Source organism: Styela clava, chromosome 7 (genome assembly GCF_964204865.1).
Source record: "Styela clava chromosome 7, kaStyClav1.hap1.2, whole genome shotgun sequence".
Classification (NCBI taxonomy): domain Eukaryota; kingdom Metazoa; phylum Chordata; class Ascidiacea; order Stolidobranchia; family Styelidae; genus Styela; species Styela clava.
The window spans coordinates 3199079-3215716 of record NC_135256.1 but is presented as its reverse complement, the minus strand read 5'-3'; the positions used below and the strand labels follow the sequence as shown (position 1 = coordinate 3215716).

At 35.9% G+C, this 16638-nt stretch overlaps 1 protein-coding gene across 1 annotated transcript in view; it reads right to left on the bottom strand.

The window, feature by feature from the left end:
* The window catches only part of LOC120328310 (ephrin type-B receptor 3-like), an 81026-nt gene extending 72307 nt beyond the window's left edge, over positions 1-8719 (bottom strand). Inside the window, exon 1 of the mRNA XM_039394758.2 lies at positions 8557-8719. Coding sequence (XP_039250692.2) covers positions 8557-8635 — 79 coding nt within the window. The 5' untranslated portion in view covers positions 8636-8719. The remainder of the gene's footprint in view (positions 1-8556) is intronic.
* Between the last annotated feature and the right edge of the window lie 7919 nt (positions 8720-16638).

Sequence of the window (16638 nt, the reverse complement as noted above, 5' to 3'; positions counted from 1 at the left end):
CTATGTAAAAGAGGGTGGCTCGAATCGTTGAGTTTAAAAGTCTGGGTTAATTACTCATTGACTATTCGACATCACGTCAACCCAGTAACCTTTCTTATCATAAGATTTCGCGATAGCAAGTGAGCGTGAACACCTGTGTCTGGAGACGATTAGGACGATTCAACAAAGTTATCACTCTATGGTCTTTGACAATCGACCCAAGCAAAGCCCCAGACGAGCAGTGCCAGTCTATTTAAGACCCTGGATATTGAATTTGAGGTACTCCTGAAGTATGCACACCAAGATGTCGCACAACCTGAATACTAACTTTGTACACAACCAGAGTTCAGGTTGTGCGCCATTTTGAAGCGCATACATCAGGAGGTCCGAATTCGAATATGGTTGATAGAACATTTTACCAAATTTTGTTTGTGACGAAAGTTGAAGTTCCCATGCCTACCACCCCAACCCGGGTGTAACAGATTGGGTATACAATGCTAAATCCGAAAACACCCCTGGTCTGATGGGCTCACAAGATTTGAACCCAAGATTAGCAAACTGCAATGTCACCATAATTGAGTATGACAGTTTTACCGCTAGGCCATAGCGCACATTTACCTATTTATTCATGGAAATATCCTTAATCAAAATTAATCGTTGATAAAAAGCATCCTACCGCATCGAAGGAATCGTGTCAGACATTGTTTAATCGTGCGGAGCGACCTACCCTAAAAAATGATCGCAATTTGATCAAAATGACCGGAATTCAAGGCTTAGTTGGACTGTAAACACATCATTTGGGTTTGGTAAAAAATTTGTATAATTAGAGTGATGAAAAACCGTTTAAAAAAACATTTTTTTACATTTCAAAAACGGGGTTCTGATTCGCAACTTCACAGGTACCCTGAGCCTCAGATCGGAAATAAAAACCTTTAGCGAAAAATATTTTCAATTTGAATAAGTGACATATGAAAATAACAAATTGATGAAAAAAAATTTGGAAGTCCGGCAAAGTGCAAAATCGGCACCGGATTATGATACTTTCAAAAACTCGGTAGCTTTATACATTTCATTAGCTGCTTATGCAGCTAAAGCACAAAATCACTTCTTAATTTTTCTAAACAAAACCAAATTCATTTCTCTATTTGTAGTCACGAGTTGTCCATGTTACTCACGCTTGACTGAAATAAAAGCAACGAAGCGCCAAATATGGACTTAAAAATACATATTATCTCTCTCATTACAAACTTAATAATTCTTTCCATGTATTGAACATGGTGAAAAGAAAAGTATACGCAAAATGATAGCATTTATGCTCGTTACACGCTTATTGGGGGCTTATTTTCAACGGAGGTCATTTTACCCCGAAGAATTTTTAAATTGTTGTCGATTGCGGTAAACAAGGGATAACTTGATGTCAGTCAAAGCTTGAAATTGCCTATGATGTCCATGACGCATGGAGGGCTTTGTAAAGGAAATTACAGAGGTTTACTATAGGGATTATGATGTCCAGTCAACTATCTTATTTTCATGAGTCGTTCCACGTTTTTACTCTAAGCAAGAACGTGGACAATCAGGTATTATTATGAAAGTGGCAACCATAAGCTGCTACCCTGTTTCCCCAGAAATAAGACCTATCTATTATTATTGGATAATATTTGGTGTTATTTTAAAATGACAGCGGGGGGAGGGGGGCTCGCAGGTGATGGGGGGTGGGGTGGGGGGGGGGGGGGGGGCATGGGTGGGGGTCTTCATATATTAGTGGAACCCAACTACACCCATTGCATGAACGTAAATTAATATGTCCGTTTCTGCTTGTCTAATGCCTTGCTTTGAGTGGAAACGTGGAAACGTATAACGCCTCAGTAATAAAGTGGGCCTTGGATCATAAAGTTTGAGAACTACTGACTTAGGCCATCAGTATTATATGCCCAACACTGTCTTTCCACAAACAAAATTTCCCGTTCACAAACCATTTGTTTGTAATAACACACACTGGGCAAGGAGCCATAATACATTCCTATTTTATCTAGTCACGGGAAGCATATAAGCCTCAATAAAAGCGAGATTTTCAAAGCAGGGCAATAAAATAAGAACCCAATGTACCACGAATTCACACAACAATAACAATAGAATGTCTAGGTATAGTCATACTGTATTATCAGTACTCGCCTTTTATTTCATCACGCGTTCAAAAACCCCGAATTATAAGCCTAAGGGTTTGTCATGGAATGAATACCACGCTCAGAAGTATGAGATTAGTGTGTCGCAATGAGGATTATCAAATGAAATGGACTTCTGGTAAATGCCGGTTTTATGATATTTTTCGGTACTCCAGTAGTGGGTTAGGGCATAATTTTATTCCGATTTTCTTTTTTTTAGTTCTATCTATTACGAGTTTCGGGATCGTCTTTGTTAGCCAAGAGTATATACCCCCTGTCCATAGGTTTCAGACTTTTTATACAACTTGATGTAAAGTAGGCGAACAAAATTAGTTACCTTTATATTAAAATGCAGTTTGTATCAATTTCAAAATTTCGAAAAACAGTTATTGACATCTTAGAAGTAGCATTGATGATTATCCTTAACCTGAGCCTTTGAAATCGAATAATAACGTTATACAGAGACTAGGCATGCGGATCGGGGTATGACTCACCACTGACTAAGATTTTTGTCTTCAGAAGTTTGCGACAAAGTTTTGGGTGAAAAATTAAAAATGCGACAAAGTTCAGAGTTTCAGGAAGTTGTTTGATGACTTTTGAGTTATGGCCCAAACCGACTATTGGTTTATATGGGTACGACAAAAAATTGCCATTTAAATTGCCATTTATTTTCTGAAATATTTTTATATCGTCATTTTTACAATACTTTTGTCAAACAATACTGCAAATTGTACAAAATATCTATATTTTTAAACGAAAAATAATATTTTAATATAATGATACTCTCCAAAATACGCCCTATAAAACTTTTTATAGTATAGGGAAGCCATGCATTATCATTTATCAGAACGAATTTCTCCTAACATCGGTTGAATAGGCACGCGGCTGTTGTAGCTCTACTTACTAGTTAGCAAGGGGTAACTTGATCCCCGGGGTCCTTATTCACCACAGAAATCGGGGGCGTAGCGATGACGATTGTACCGAAAATATTTTGGGGTCATTTGAACCTCACAAAAACAAATTTGTCACAAATTTTTAGCGCTGAGAAAATTTTGTTTTAAAATATCTAATTTGCGTGGCGGTAATGCAATAACCGAAATTAAGGTAGCAACTTGAGATTGTGTGAATTCCATTTGGAATAGAGATAATTTAGCTTATTTAACTTACACTTATACTTGGTATACTTTGTTTTATAATAAAACATTCTTACATAAGATTTATAATCACCTAAACAGAAGTAAATTCAAAAATAATTAAATTGTGTAGGGTTTCAAATAAAGTGTGTAATAAAAAAATAAAGTGATATCAATAAAACAAATATTTCAAAGCAAAAACTTGGCATCCAAACATCCGTGCATTTTGAGAATCATGAAATTCGTAGATTGGACGAAGTCACGAAAAAATTTTTAACAATAACGTTTTTTACGAAGTCAGTCCTAAAAGCTTTGTTTTATATTATACATTTCATAAAGTCATAAATTAAATTAGGTAAAAGAAGTTTGATATACTTCGTGCATATACAGGTGTATTGAATCGAGTAAAAACTTAAACAAACACTTATTGAGATAACAGGACTCGAACAGTCTGTATAATTATAGCATAGCCAGTAGCGTAAATATTGTAAACAATTTCAAATCGTTGTTTTACCCTTTATAGCACATTGAATTATGCTTAGAAATTACTATATTTACCCCTTCATAACATTAGTACATATGTTTACAAAGTATTCTCTTAGACAGCGGGGATTTCTTTATGTTTGCTTACATATGAAACACGGCATGGCTTACTGTAAGTACTTCACCCCTTCCATCTGACGGTATGGCTTTGTATTCGTGACGGGCCGGGTTCCGTTTTATATCTTTGCTTCGCGTCTCGTTACCAAAACCGCTCGTGGTTTATTGAAGGATCGAATTGGTTGCGATGGCCTAGAGCAATATTTCTCCCAAAATCGGTCTCCCCCGGTCAGTCCCGGTAACTGTTGCGGTCTAACTTGCGAAATGCGAATAAGAGTAGTATAACAAATTGGGCGCTCCAGAGGTATGTGTACCAATATAGAAGTAACTAATTTTGTTCGCCTACTTTACATCAAGTTGTGCAAAGGGACTGAAACCCGTGGACAGGGTGTATATTCATTTGGCTAACACAGACAGTCCCCGAATTTGTAATAGAACTAAAATAAGAAAAACCGGAATAAAATTAATAACTAAAATAGGGTAAACCGGTCTAAAATAGGGTAAATGGGAACAAAATTACTCTAACCTGGTACACACATTACGGGAGTACTCAAGATTGGGTTGAATTACAGTTTACTAAAATTAGGGTTTTCGTAACGTTTTTAAGATCGCAGATGTGTTTTGCATTGTGTTTACCTAAAATTGGCAATGCATCTCAAGTGCCCTTGAGTTTTCTTTGTTTAAAATGAATGTTGGTCGGTTTCCCTATCTTTTAGGTTTCCTATGGCAGATTTCTAATTACATGTGAGCGATCAGAAAAGCAAGTCTGATTTCTTATTTTGTTTGTTTACGAGAGCGTTTCTGGGTCGAAATTTCGAGTTTCTGAGTGTTTCATATTTGGATATCCTCACTCGGAGTAGGTATTCAAAATACATAAATTTGAGCTTTTTCGATACGGATCTATCGGAATTCGTTCATCAAAACGCTATAAGACTAACTGCACACTAACACTAATATATTTTTGTAACGCTTCGTTAAATGAAACGTTACAGAAATAAATACATCTGTGTTAGTATGCAGCAAAACTCTTGAATCACTTAGGATAGTTATCTTTACTCTTGTTACAGCATCCTTACATTATAAGCATACAGATCCACCGGCACGAAAGCATGCAAGAAGAATCAGTAGTTAGTCCCGCAGAAACCAATTCATTAGCGCAAGACTGCACCATATTGCTAAAACACCAAGCTCTGATATTAAATTTTCCCGTCGTCACGCTTGTCACGGGCTAACATGTTTTCTTTGTATAGGAGATTACTCGGTTATCATGTAAATTTTACGGTCAGCTACATGAAACTAATCATAGACGCCAAACGGCGACCAGATTTTGGAAACTTGCCAAACTAGGGTTTTCAATTACCATTTGAGGGAAAAATTAAAAAAAATATAAGGTTCAATAAAATCATAAAAAAATTTTGAAATTCCAAAGGAATTTTTCGATACCATATATTGTTTTGACCCTCACAGATGTATTAAATGAAATAAAAATACTAGAACACATGATCACACAAAAAATTCACATTTACAAATATTACTTCAATATTACAATAGACGGTTAATCCTCGTGAAATACGTCTTCAATTAACTCGCTGTTTTAACTAATTAAAGCAGCCATATTGCCCGTGGCTGTTGGACCGATGCCAGACCGGATATGTTTTAATTCAAAGCGCGCGCTTGTATTTTAAAATTTATAAACTATGCAGCTATTATCATATAAAGCCGTATTCAAAAAGTCTAATTATAGCGTCTATGAAGGTTAAATACAATCCTATACCACATGCGGGCAGTTTTTTCTCGTTTCTAGTCATTGTCGTTTGTCAGCCCATAATTTAATAAAATTTCGCATCTTGGATTACTTCGAAGTAGGGCTGGGCATTTCGAATCGTATGGTAAATTATTCGGATCGGTTGAGATCAAATTTTCGAATCGCCGCCATCTTGTTTTACTCTTTCCGCCAATAGTCGAGGTAAAATTCTCAATTTTTTATTATTGAAGCCATATTTTTTCAACACAATTCTGACATATGACTTTTTTCTGTATTGTGGTATTGATGAAAACGTGTTTTTTTTTATTATTGTCAGTGATGTATTCTATGTTTCCAGTAATTTATGTGTCTGGAGGACCTAAAATAATAAGAAAGTTACGTACAATTTCATACCTTTCAAGTAGTCGAGATTCGATTCGAAAAAATTATTCGATTCGATTCTGAAATCATCAGGTATTCGAAAATGCCTACCCCTACTTCGGCGAAGGCGAAGTAAATTTCCTGACAGCTTCTAAGATATTGTAAGATATCAGTGGCTAATTGTATCTATTGATTTTCGGGGTCAACGTCGCAAGTAAACGTCGTATAAAAAAAAATTTGGCCCTCCCAATTTTGGGATGGCTACGCTCTTGTTCGTATTTCAATGGTAAAAAAAAAATTTTACACAGCGCACCTGACATGATAAATTATACACGAAATAAGACATTTTTGAAGGTAATTTACCAACTGTTCACGGCCCGAGGGAGTTTAAATAATAACTTTTGAAGTAGGCCAGCAATTATGATCGTATCGCGACGTCGCTAAAGTGTTCTTGGTCAGCTAAAAATGACTTGTAGTTTACACTTTCGATTTTTAAACAACGGAAATGTCCAAATATAAAATGATTAATGACATTTTTCGAATAACACGATTCTGGCAACCGTAGTCGCTACGAATACTTTTTTCGTAGCACTGTTTTTCACGTCTTTAACTCCGTTCAATAAAGTGCAAAAGACTATCTTTGGTTGCTTAAACGTAATATAGTTTGAACAAAATTTAAGTTTGTCCTTCATTTTTTTTAGGTGGGGGGGGGGCAATTTTAGGGCGTTGTAGATATTTTTTTAGTGAAAAACTATTTGTAACTTATAAACATGACTGACCATCTTCACCGGCGTATAATTCATTTGCTGAACATCCAAATACAATTTTATTACGTTAAGAAATAAAGTATGGTGTCACACACGTGCTTGAAATTGAGTGTTCACCCCCTATAGGGGATGGTGTAGGAAAATCGATGTAACATACTTGGTGTCCATATATGCACACTTGTTCAATAATAGTATAGTTTTAGAAGCAAAATGCGGGGCTGAAAATCATGAAATTCGTAAATCAAAATTTTGTGTTCTGTTGTAATTCCAAAGCCAAGTTTACCCCATATCACTTAACATTATGAAACATTATTTTTTTCTTGAAAATCGTTTGCTTAATGACTTTCAAGCGCATCAAACGACGGTATTTATTTACCTGCTTAAGCTATGAATCACAGGGAAAACAGACAGAGTTGAACGCAGTACCATATCTGGTTTCGTATGATGTGTTACGAAATACTAATAATGCGACTGGGCATCGCTAAACTTGCTTTTCCATTTAGTAATAATTTTGAATTTCGTTTCGTCCCAATTTTAAACTTCTGATCGCACTTGAAAAAGAATCCCGGAAATAAGAAAAAAATGGTCTTTTGGCATAAAATACAATTTGTAATCATTGAAAATTTCAAAGCAATTAGTGCAGTAAATTGAGAGATATTCAATTTTTTACAACAATGAGGAGAAGAAAAACTTACGTCGCTATGAACAAGACTTTAGCTAATAGCCCAGCCCTGTATCAAATATATTCATTCAAACATACAGCGCTAACCTAAAGTTTTATCAAAAGTGTTATCGTTATGAATAGGACTCCAGACAAGAAACAAAGGAACTCGATATTTTGACAATTCTAAGTATATTCATTTCGCATCAGTTTCGCGAATAGTTTCTTTTTATATTTCTTAATACAAAAATAAAAAAATAAAAAATAATTTTATGTAAATTAGTTCAAAAAATGGGCGAGTCCTTCCTTGCCTTAGAGCAATTTAACTTGTTTTCATGCTATTTTGTTAAATTTAGAATAAAATGTCCGTTTTTGACACTATAAAGACCCAGTCACACAGCGTGACAAATCGAAATATAAATTTAGAGATGAGGTTTTTTGATAAAAAGAAAATTGGTTTCAGAGTTTCATGTTTAAACTAGTCAAACACAGGACAGATGCTATTATAGATGACAAAAATTATTAAGTCGTTCTGTTTCGAGCGGCTATAAAAACGGAACCCGACACGTCAACGGTGAAATAAATAGGCCAGACAAGGCCGTTTTTTTGCAATCACAGATTTTATTTTATATTAAAAACAAGTTATTCTCAAACACAATAATAACTTCATATATTTAGATGTGTCAGTATTAAACTATTTGACGCGGTGGGCATTTACTAACGCTTAACGCTCCACCATAAGTCTATTTAGTCTCAGTAGCCTTCAATATTTAGGTGGTTTCGCGTAACTTTGCTCAGAGATGAGTCATCTTTACTCCAAAGGCTTAGGAATATTAGTGAGTATGTCTGGCCTTCCGCTGAACAAATTATTTTATGAATTATTGGCAGTTTGGTTTACTATGGCATCGCATATGAAAGCCCAGCGATCAATTCGTAATCAGTCTGTTGTTTAAAAACGTTTTGATTTGCAAGACTTTTATTAGTCAATTTCAAGTCTGGCTGTCGCATATTGAAGTAGAAATTCTTATTCAAACATACCTAAGCAGGCGCCATATCTAAGATACAAGCTCAAAGCAGAAATGTGCACGAAATACTCCCTAAGACCACAGTTTACAAATTCAAAACATACCTTCATTTCCGTTAGCTCTTGCAACCTCTGAGACAAGAAACACGCTGATGAACACCAGGATACTTAGTGTTATATCCATCTTTACGATAATCCAGAATAAATCTTTTTTTTCCAAAGTCAATATTACAATATTATTATATTTTCGGTTGCAAGAATTAAATATTCATCTGTGAGACCATAAAATGTATTTAGTTTATATTGTTCACACGACGATAATTGATGACTTCCGCTCCAGATAAGGCCATGTACAAGTAGCCACTAATATCTAGCGACGGGGTCGTAAATTTTCAAAGGGGAGAGGGTGATTGTAAAATTTTGAATTTCCAACTTAGCTCGTGGGTTTTCAAGAGCCTTGAGGGTCTAAAAGCGTTTCAAGCTACGAAAAATTGTTTGCTATGTATGATACAGAAAAATGCATTCTTTACCTTGCAAACGGGAATGTTCCGGCCTAACTTTCTCCATGTGAAACAAGTATGGCGCTATGTGTACCCAATCTGGCGCTATGTGTGTCCAATCTGGCGCTATGTGTACCATGTTTGGCGCTATGTGTACCATGTTAACATGGGTTTTCAAGAGTCTTAAGGGTGTAATAATGGTTTCAAGCTACGAAAAATTGCTATGTATGATACAGAAAAATACTTTTTTTTAATGCGAGAAGGCTGGTTACGCCCCTTTCTAGTGAATATAAGAAGCTCCAATTATTTGAAAGGATATTGCGCTTTGCCTACTCAATTTTTATACCCTGGATGATATAGAACAGGGTGGTCCAAACCAAGGCCCGCGGGCCACATGTGGCCCGCCGCTTCATTATCTGTGGCCCGCGTCGCATTCGGCGAGGAATCAAAAAATCGCATTTTGTGTTGTTTCGTCATAAATTAACCAAAAAATCTTTTGACATATTGTTGCATCACTAATGTCACTGAAATGACTAGTGTTAGGGCTTGCTGAGGCAACTAGCGAAGTTAAACGAGCGAAGTTCTTGGCACTATTGTGGCCCGCGAACAATGCAAAAGTAATTTTGTGGCCCGCGGAGCTGCCAATCTTGGCCCACCCTGATATAGAAGCATTGGGTAGCTGAAAATCGCGCCAACTATTGGTAAGCAACATCGAAATAAATAACTTATCCCTGGTTCACGCTGTCTGAAGCTGTAAATGAATATAAATTCGGAGTACTAGGTATTGTGAACTGAACTGCAAAACCTTTCTCTCTGATGATACGTATATGTCGTTTGCTACAAGAATGCTTGAACGAGATAGTTTTGTAAAAATAAATGGAAAGACCATAATCCTTTTCACGAAATAGCAAGTATATTTTTAAGCTTTCATTATAGGTCTAACTTCTTCAGACAAAACAAGATATACCTGCAAATATGAAAGATCAATAATCAGGTAGAAATTTCGAAAATATTAGAGATGAGGCGGGTTAGGTCTGTTTCTACTGTCTGTCTCTTTGATATAAAGTCATCTCGAAAACTAACTACGCCGTCTCCGCGTTAAAATCACCCCTTACCCGTGTATATTTACTAAACGAGAAACAACATTCTAATCAAACTGCCCCGTATCTCAAGTTAGTGTGTAAATATAATCAAAAGGACGCATCAAGGAAAATATAAAGATAACGAACAGTACTTAAGCAGGGTCTAGAGACTCTCAATACACGGTCTCGCAAAGTAAACAAACTCAATAGGGCTATATCAGCAATGGGACTTAGATTGTGATCCGTAATTGGTCAAGTGAAGAGAGAATATATAACATTATCGTATTATGTTTGTCCGACGTCTGATAACCAAATTAATCAACGAATACATGAGTCTTTTCTGGCCTACTTCAGTAACGTAAAAACTTCGATGTACTCAGTTATGCATGGTCGGTACATAACGAAGCAATACTCAATTTAACCCACACTATCCAAATTTATCCAAAGTTTTTATACCAGTGGTCAAAAAGTTTTGCCCACCTAGATTGGCGGGCTATTTAAATATGACGTGAAAAGTTCCATTTTATGAACAATATTTACAAAAGCAAAAGTGGAAAACAATAATCCTCATGCCAAAACCAAATTTAATCGCAATCTCAACAATTCCTTGAGCTAATTTCCAGCTAAAACATCAAAACTTTATTTTAGTTTGGCTGTGGCAGCATCAGACCGGCCAGATTGGATTTGACTCGCGGGTCGTAGTTTGCTTATGCCAGCCTATATTCAACCCTATTCCTAACCTGCCTTCTAGGTGATAGTTTAGTATCCAGATAGTCCTCAAGTACTGTGTTGGCGTGTTAAATATATTTTTGACTTGACGTCAAAAACCGTATGCTGCCCTCACTTTTTCATATATCAATAACTCACCCGAACATTTATTTTTAATTTCGAATCGACTATTTACCATCCAGTCGCTATGCCATTTACAAATGGCTACAGATTATAGGCGATGCGGTCCATCGCTTCACCGTTTAATCTGATTCTGTTTCAGACTAAGGACCAGTTTTTGAAATGAATCATCCGACCTTACAGTGACTTTGTAGACAATATTCTATTTCAGACAATATTTCGAACAAGCTGTCGACTCGAAAAGCGAATCTTTGCTATATTTTGAAAATTAGGAATTTTGTGATTGTACTATTAGACTTTATCATACAGGTTCATAAAGTCCATTCACAATTCAATTTTGTTACGAAGTCATTTCTCAATGTATCTTAACCAGGTTTGTTTATTTTATTGAGAGTTTATTTCAGTTTTTTTTTACTTTTGATACACCTTCATATGCCCACCATTAGTTGCAAAAAGCACATCAAAGTTCTTTTACCTAATTTAATACAGGACTTATGAAACACCATGCATTGATCGCAGAACCAGCAACGCACAACTGCACTAACTGAAGCTAAACCGTGAGATATACAACAGCGCAAGAAATCAACGAGCTCGTCTGCAAGACTTTTTGTTGGAGAATCTGAATTACCTTCAATTAAGCGGCCACGTTGATTGGGCAATATTCTGCTAAAGTCTGACAGAATATATTTCTTGCTCATGGTCAACCAGTCATTCTTCATTGATTAAATGCTTTATGTTTCTCATAAGAACCCCCAATTAGCGGACGAGACGGCGATCGCCATCGGCGACAGGAAACGCTTTCTGCGGAATAGATAACGCCGTTACGCGGTCGACTATATCAAATTTACTCGACCGCATTTTATCAAGAACACGATCTGAATTAACACACACAATGGGAAATATTTACAATATACAATAACTTTGATAATATCAACACAATGCTACCCAGATATTGATTATTTTGAAATACCCAATCAAAGATACGAAATTATCGCTTATTATACGCTTACGGATCTAATATATACGGATACGGATTGCGTCAAAGTATAGAGCAAGAAAAATTATTTAGTCTGATAGAATTCCTAACTAAAAGCGCTCAAATCAGTATAAATATTCTACTCTAAAGCAATTTATATTTTATTCGAGGATAAGTATTAAATAGTGGGAAAGTGCGTGTCTCTTTGTTAATATCCATATCAAAACACTGCCTAGTTTAATTTGTACCCTGTTTAGTTTCGACGACTTTCCTGCATTTTTTGCGCATAAATTACATAAATCCATGTAAATATAACATTATTTATTACTAGATGAAATAAACATTTTTTTAAATTTTAACCCTGCTCAACTATTACTTTGTTAAACTAGGCTCAAATAGGCATCAACCAAAGAAACGAGTTTTTTGAGAATAATGGAAAAATAAAATATTTCTATTATAACCAGATAAACGACTGAAAGAATGCAACTCATTGACTTACTTTTATCACAATAACGACTGACTGTCCAAAACTTTGTCATGAGCGAACATGTATAACATTATTCGCATTTATAATCTCACAACTCAAAAGCAGTAACCTGTCTCTGACAGTCTGATGTTTATTCAAATATCACAAATTTAGATTTTATAATTTCATTCTACTTGTGATAACAATTATATAACTCTCCATAAAAGTTTCTACTTTTATTTAAGCTTTTATTTTGGCATATCCGTTATTTAATCTAAAATGAATATCGAGTAAATTTTTCAAATGTGCCGCTGTCTAAGCAAACATTCTTTCTACTTACAACTGAAAATATTTCCTGACGGTAAAAAAAATTCGTCTCACAAAAAAGCTAGACACCCTCATTGCAAAAAAAAGGTTTTCTTTTACCGTTTGTATTATTTTTCGGTCCTTTTGCCGCTCGTGTTGCCGTTTTTTGGGCCAGTGACCCTCGATAGGAGAAAACAAAAAACGAGAGAAGTCACGCATGATTGATTTCTTAAAAATGAGAAACAAACGACGAGCAATACTCGTGAATGATAATAAGAGAGAGAAAACTTTTTCCTACGCAAATCTCACTTTTTTAAATAACTTGAGCGATCGTGAAGCTCATTTGAGTACGTACCGATGATTTTTGACGCATTTTTTACGGTTTTAAGCTTGGTAAATGAACCCAATTTGATCTCAAATTTTTGGCTAATTCCGCGGCTAAAAAATTGCCGCTCAGCTGAGCGTATCTCCCTCCAAATTTAGCTTCCTTTGTGCGGAATGCGAATTGTATTACGAGTTTCTTCGCTTTTAATAAGCGTTGATTGAGATTTGATTAAATAATAAAATAAATGGTGTCTGAATACAAACATTTACATATACATATACATATACACATAATTAGCTAGGATGCTGTCGCAATTATTTTCTGTTGATATATTGTGAGTATTGGGTATTGGCCTAATCCGCAAATTGTAATTATAAACAGATAAATATAAACTCTTCAAGATGAAACTTTGATTACGTCCCGAGCTCGGTTTTTAAAAAAAAAACAGTTAAGTGCTGATTCTACTAATATATTTAGGCAAAAGACTCCTGTTGATATATTGTGGACCGCCTTATTACATAGTATCTCAATTTTATTTGTATACAAATTGAACGAGGTAATTTACTTCAGCACAATTCATTTGGCAAGTGCAGTTTTAGGTATTCTGTGGCGTCTGCAGCTGCCGCAAAACCATGGCGGTGTTTCCATACCATGGCCGCTAAGACCAAACCTATGGCTACTGACTTTTTAGCTGCCACAAACCAATGACGAGCTGCCGTTACCGCGCAGCTAATTGAAAACCAATGATAGGTATATTTTTTTGATGGGCGCAAAGACAGGGCTGTCTATCCCTTATGTTGGCAAATATTGGGTAGGTTGGAACGTTTTTTTTTATGGATACAGTTTTGATTGATTTGGGGTTAGGGTTAGGGTTTAAGAACATATAAATCCGCATGATCAATTAAAATTCGGAGCATTAATTTGTGAATATACCGTTAATACTGAATACTGAATAGCGCTATGAAACCATGGCAAGTGCTGCCGCGGTTCGTTGTGGCAGCAGCTGCCATGAAGTGGTAAAAACTGCGCCTCTTATTCCGAGCACAATAGCCCAGGCGAAGTTTGTCTCTGTATAGGCATCCGAAACGCTGGCTAAACTATCTCGTGATTGTGACCAACCCTGCATGCATTAATGTATACATGGTGGCCCAAAAGTAGGTATACAGGTATTTTATTTATTTTTTATTACCTTCCAAGCAGCTATAAAACTAATGTAAAATTCACACTAGATTTATTATCTAAAAAAATAAGCAATTTTTGTGGTACTTAACAAGTAACATGAGGTGAACTGCAAGTAGCTTCAAAGCATATAAAATAGTTTAATAACTGTAAACCTACTTTTGGGTCACCCTGTATATTATCATACTCACCGTCAATATCAGAGGTAATCAGAGGTACGATGCCCAAATTAGACCGTACCAGCTAGCGGAAGGCCGGAAACATGGCTTTTCGCAAGTCCTGAGTATCTGAAGTAAGCTTCAATCTACGAAAAAAACTGCTATGTGTGATACAGAAAAATACATTTTTTTACATTTCAAAATTGGCGGTTCAATCAACACCCACCTTGGCTAAACGCCTGACAATGGCAAGCGTATTCCTAACGCTTAACACGATGCACCATACCGCAGATCCATTTCCCATCTGTAGATTAAAATTTAAATATGTCAATTCAATTGCCAATACTCAGTAGTTGCCCATTGAAAGTTATCAATTTTGCTTGTATAATACTTTAAATTCAAGTCGACACGGACAAGTATATACATTGAACAATTACCAAACGTCTATTCTTGCGATTAAAGACAATTTTTTTAATTTATCAACGTGGATTTTTATTTGTCTAGACTTAGCAACAAATGGTTTAAATAGGCCTATTATGAATTTTCAAAAATTGGGACTTGGAAAGGGCTACGTTTATTCATAGTGCTTCGAATTTTATATGACTCATATACAGTCATAGAACGACAATATCGTATGGCTAACCCGGTCTATCATTCGGTTACCTGGTCATAGCAGGTGCTGTATTTTGGGCTAGAATACCTCTAAATTTAGCAACAAATGGTTTCAAAATAAGCATATGTATTTTGAAAAAGTGGAAAAACTCGATATTTTTGTAGACATAGAACAACTACCAAACATATATTGTTGTGATTAAAAAGAATTTTCAAATTTATCAGCGCGACCCGTTGTTTGTCTGAAAAAACGCTACGGACGATTCTGATGGTCTTCAAAACTTGAAGAAAAAAACAAATAATAATTTGGAAAATTGTGGAAAATTTTTCGATCATTAATCTATTACTTGAAATACTCTTGTAAATATGGCTTAAAATATTGATTAAAAACCAGTTATGAAAGCGGTTTTTCAAATATCCAATATTCGCTATTTTGTCTTATAACCCTCGGATTGTGAGAAGCTCTTTAGACCCAATCCTGTGTTAGTACCGCAGGTTAAGAATCTTTTGTTAAAACTCCATTTCCCACCGACAATCCAGGGTATTATAAGCTGGTTAGTCTAAATGACGAGCTAATGTTATTACAGCATAGCTTCTCAGACTTTTAAGCTCGCGACCTCTTCCAATATATTAAAAATTTCCACGACCCCTGTTGGCATTGTTATTAAGTCGGCATTGTTATGCAAGCTTGTCACTTCTCTGATCGTGCTCATTTTCTTGAATTCGTGGGACCAATGTTTCGCACTAACTTTACTAATTGTCCCGAATCAAAAGTCAAAATATGTTCAATAGATATAGTACCTTGTGTGCTCATTGCGACCCCTGAAATTATTTGTGCGGCCCCTGCTGGGTTGCGAACCCCAATTTGGCAAGCGCTGTATTGCGTACATCCGTGGAAGTAGGTATATGCATATAGTACGAGAAAACAGTAAATATCTACAACTATCTAATGAGATACTGAATTCCGGAAGCGGACCTCATGAAGTTTGCGCACCAAGATGGCGTCCAGCCTGAATTCAGGTTGTGTACCAGGTTAGGGTTCAGGTTATGCAACATTTTGGTTCGCATACTTCAGGGGTACCCCGGAGGCATTTTGATCAGCACAACCTAGCCAATTCATTACGCCGTAAAAAAAACTTCAAAAACAGTGAAAAACCTCCAAAACCCCGCAAGAACGTGCAAAAACATCGAAAATCCACCAAAAACTTTGCGAAAACAGTGAAAAAAAAACACAGTGTAAAACAATGAAAAACCACGAACCCGGGATGCGTAATCTGATATATGTAAAAACGCAACGCTTTAACTGCTTTAATAAAGACAGGGCCATCGCGCCCAATAGATGACATTTACATAGCTACATAAAATCGCTGAAGTGTCAAGCAGGAAAATAAAAGCAGATTTTAAGCAGATAACCGTGTAACATATGCCGCAAGTGTGTGATATCTATCGAATCTCTGCACAATAATCGACATTCCCGATGGACTTACAAGACTTTTACGGTATGAATGACAATTTCATGATATGTGCATAAAGATGTTATCAAATCGACACATTATTGTCGCCATCTTGGTGCGCATACTTCTGGAGGTCCCCAGTTTTGTTTGTAAGCTATATATTTCCCACTTTTTATTGGACCTTATTTGTAACCTCAATTAATTCACCTTTTATTTCTATTTTTACCATTTTTACACTCCACAAGATCTCAATAGAGATATGACACGATATTTAAACCAT